Consider the following 4,412-nt stretch of genomic DNA (forward strand, 5'->3'; position numbering starts at 1 on the left):
AAATGTTTCATTAAACGTTTAGTTATGGTTCATGCAACCCGGAATAAGACTTTTAAGCTGCTGCATGACTAAATCATTGGTGACATTAAGTAATAATAATAATAAAATTGAAAAATCATTCAATGATGACAGACTTTTTTTATTAATACAATCGTTTTTACAACTATTCTAAAAAAAAAAAAATATATATATACATACAAAATCTTGAGTCTTTTGAATGTACATGAAGGAAATATTACAATATAACATAATAGGTACGTAATTGAAAATTATAAATATTATATTTCATAAATCTATAGTTTCCTGCACGACAGTAAACATACACCATTCGAACGGGATTCTTCTTGTTCTATCTGTAATAATAAAAAATAATGAATGTTGTTCATTGTTCACATTGTTGCCTTTTTCTTATTGCATTTAATATATTGTTATTGAATTTACATAATACTTTTGTAAACTTGTATTGATTTTGATACTCGGGTTACAGGAGTGATCTTAGAGCTCATTTTTTTTTTTTTTTTTATAAGTAGAGCACGGATGTTGTTGCATTTGCAACTTCTTTTTTTTACTTTTTCAATTTATTGCCAAGTACGTTTTAAATGCGTGCCATGTAAGTATACGATCTAAAATTTATAAGTTTTGAGTGCAGTTTTTGGATTTTTATTGCAATTTTATTGAATTTCCTCATTTATACAACTATTTTAGTTATAGTCGACACTCAACCGTCGTAACATCTATGTAAACATGTAAAATAAAGATAATTCCAAGTTGATAGTTATTTAATATAACACAAAAATAATTTGTGAAATGTCACTATTTGACAATATTATGCATTATATTGTTATAATTTGTTCTTCAGCCACTCTCAAAAGAATACTGAATTTGAAACCATTATTAAAATCAACGATATGTTGACTGGACTAGGAAAACTGTTTGATTGTTTACCCGAAGGCTATTGACAGTAAGCAATTTACACTATTTAAAATACGTTCCGCTTACATAAACTGACGCAGAACCAAAGTTTTTAGAGATATAAAAACTTATTAGTTATTAGCTCTATATTAAAGAGACTTGGATTTTGAAAATTTAAACTCAATGATATATAATATGATGTTATGGTGATGATATGATTATATTATAATGTATAATAAAGTTGCAATATATATATTTGGTAGAATTTTAGATTATAACAGTCAATTAAAAACATTTATAACAAAACGCTGTTTTAATGCGATTTTTGGTATTTTTAAGTGTATAGGTACTACAACATCCGTGCCCTGGTTATAAGTAAATTATGCTGACTTTCAATTTTGAATAGTTAATTAAAAACACTACATTGCTATATAAATGTACACTGTTAATAGTTGTGTGAAATATGATGAATATATTATCTGTTTATAAAATACTCTCTTTTATTTGAAATGAAATGTGTGATTATAATTTATCACAAATATACTGAAAAGTCATTACAATTCATCAAATTTTAAGAACATATTTTAATATTTAAATTATGATACACTAAAAACAGGAAAGCAGTTGGATAACCCTGGAAATACCACCGATAGGTTCGTAACTATTATAGTTACTAACTATCGTCGTTTACTAAATCATGTATGTCTACATTTTTTGTTTTCAAAAATCGATCATACGATTAGTAAATGACAATTAATTTAAAGAATGACTTAAAAATTTGAGTGCTAAAAAAGAGTTGGTAAGATTAACGCCTAATTTTTTTTTACAAGTGAAATTTCAAATGTATCACTCATTTCTTATAAGTACAGCTACTTACTAGTTGCGACCCAAAGGGCCAAAGATAACTACGAAAAAAGATCTAATCCTAATTTCAGGCCGGTTTTTGTGGGTTATATGATATATAACTTATATCTGATAGTTGCTGCCCGACTAATATTAACCATTTTAAAATGTGTCTATCATACTTATTATATTATAATTTACCGTATCTAGTTTAATAATAACTACTATTTTAAAATACTAATTGCTGTGAGGATTTTTATTCAAAGTTTGAAAACAGCATGTTCTACGCTGAGTACTCTCTACAATGCACACCTAAATATTTAGGTACCCTTTTCTCCCAAAAATGATAAAAAAAGTTTCCACTTTTCGCCTAAAAATAATTTCATTCTTTTTTCCACGGTTTCACTATCTCAAAATTATTAATAATAAAGCCATTTAGCATAACCCATAGAGCACCACAAGGGTACGGCTTCTATTACTCTCAAAAAATGTATTGTGTTTGTGCAAAAATAATTATCACATAATAGAGATATCAGTTAGGTATTTGTCATTAATTGTTATGACGTCGTTGAAAAAAAATGGCATGTCATGTCATGGATTTAATTTATATTTAAATTGTTTGTATAGTGGAATGAAGAGGACGTGGGCGAAAAAAGGAAGGTCATTTTTGAACGAGGTTAGAAGGTGCGCCCCTAAAAAACACCCACTCGAATAACCACAAAAAAAAATATATAATAAACAAAGAAACATTCGTTATAAATAATATGACATTATTAGAAGAAAATCAAATTATCAGATTTAAATTTTCAAATAAATTTGAAGTTTATCAGACCGTAGTATACCGCAATATATATGGCATAATCAAACAAAAGTGACAACACATTTAAAGAAATATAACTATAGTTTTAAAGAGATATGACAAACGATAAAAAAGAAAGCATTTTAAAATTTAAAAAAAATATTAAATTTTTAACCTATACCTGTAGTAGTGCTATAGCGTCTATAGTTACAGGCAGTTATTTTAAATCCGTGTCAAACGAAATGGAAAATAAAGTTTAGAATAGTATAAAATTATAATGTCCATAATATATTATAATATTATATAATGTCTATTTTATTTAATTTTATAGAATTATAGTTTTTATACTATATGGTTTAATAATTTTAACAAATATGTAAGTAACCATAAAAACCCTGGGCCGCAATTAATTTGAATCTCGACGAACCAAATAATTAAGATAAATTAAATAATATTTGATTAGAAAAATCGGACAGTATTCAAAATCCCAAAAAATAGTTGTAACGAGTAACAAGTACTGTGATATTGCCGAGAAAATGTACTTATAAGATAATTTGTTATATTTTTTATTATATTAATACTAATTTAAATTGTACATCACATATTTATACACCAGTTATACTGAACTATTTTACCGTGGATTTTTTATGTTTCGGACTTATTTTCCTAAGACTAACATTTTTACTGCAAGACGCAACTAATATAGTCACTCATGAGTATAGTATTATTATTTTGTTTAGAAAATTTAATTAAATATATTACCAAGAAATATGATACATACCGTCCTTTAACATTAGTTTTTCCAAGTGTTGACTGTATTTAGATACAAATTCTAAAACGTATGAATTCCACAGTAGTTATTAGTTATTTTTATCAATAAAACCCCATTATTTTAAATCGTTTTTAGTGAATACCAATTGTAATGGTAGAGATTAGGTGACGTAACAAAACTATTGTCATCGAATCCCAACTCCCAATTCCCGGAACGCAGTAACAGTCACGTAATCTGCGTTTTTATCAATCAGCCACAAATATCTTATAATTATTTTCATTGTGATTATTATTATTGTTCTTGTCATTGTAGTCATAATATTTTAATATTGATCGATTGGCATCGGTGTCCTAAGTTGGTTTGACGATGCTTGGTAACCTCCTATTCAATATGCCACACAAACATAATTTTAACGGTCATGCGATTTGTTTGTACCAAGCTCTGTATATTTTATATAAAATATATACATAGTGTTATGCCGGTAATATATTTTTTAAATTATTCATTTAGAAAAAAGTGTATTCTTGAATTTAAAAATGTCAAAATATTGGAATGTACAATAAATAATAATTTAATATTAAACAATCAAATCAATTTTATGAAATTAAAAAATATACACAGATTTATTCCATTATCATTAACACTCATAATTTAAAAAATAATTAATGTTCTTAAAAATATTTTTTTACATAATTTATAGTCAAGATAGAACTTAATTAAAAAAAATATATTTTTTAATATTTTTAATCGTTATACATTTTTAAGAATTTTGCTTTTTTTAAATGACAACATACATTTTTAAATTTGTATCCTGAAACAGAATCTTTTTATGAGTATTTCGTTACATTAAAATTGAAATTCGGAAGAGTTGTTTTTAAGTTATAAATATTTCAAAAATTAGCTAACGGAATAAAATAATTCAGAGATACCCCGCAAAATGTTGGTTTACTACTCCGATTACCTACATTTTAAATACTTTTAACTTAAAAATTACACTTCCAAATTCCAATTTTTGTCTATCAAAATACTCTCAAAAATATTCTGTTTCAGAATATAAAATTTAAAACCTTAAAAAATATAATGAAT

General features: G+C 25.6%; 1 protein-coding gene across 1 annotated transcript; it reads right to left on the reverse strand.

The window, feature by feature from the left end:
- Positions 1–285: 285 nt before the first annotated feature.
- On the reverse strand, positions 286–3,429 carry LOC113556010 (the record flags this gene model as incomplete). Its single annotated transcript, XM_026960740.1, is given in 2 exon segments — positions 286–353; positions 3,336–3,429. Coding segments are annotated over 2 exon segments (162 nt in total), but the record flags the coding sequence as incomplete, so codon positions are not given.
- Between the last annotated feature and the right edge of the window lie 983 nt (positions 3,430–4,412).

The sequence above is a fragment of the Rhopalosiphum maidis genome, chromosome 1, assembly GCF_003676215.2.
Source record: "Rhopalosiphum maidis isolate BTI-1 chromosome 1, ASM367621v3, whole genome shotgun sequence".
NCBI lineage: Eukaryota > Metazoa > Arthropoda > Insecta > Hemiptera > Aphididae > Rhopalosiphum > Rhopalosiphum maidis.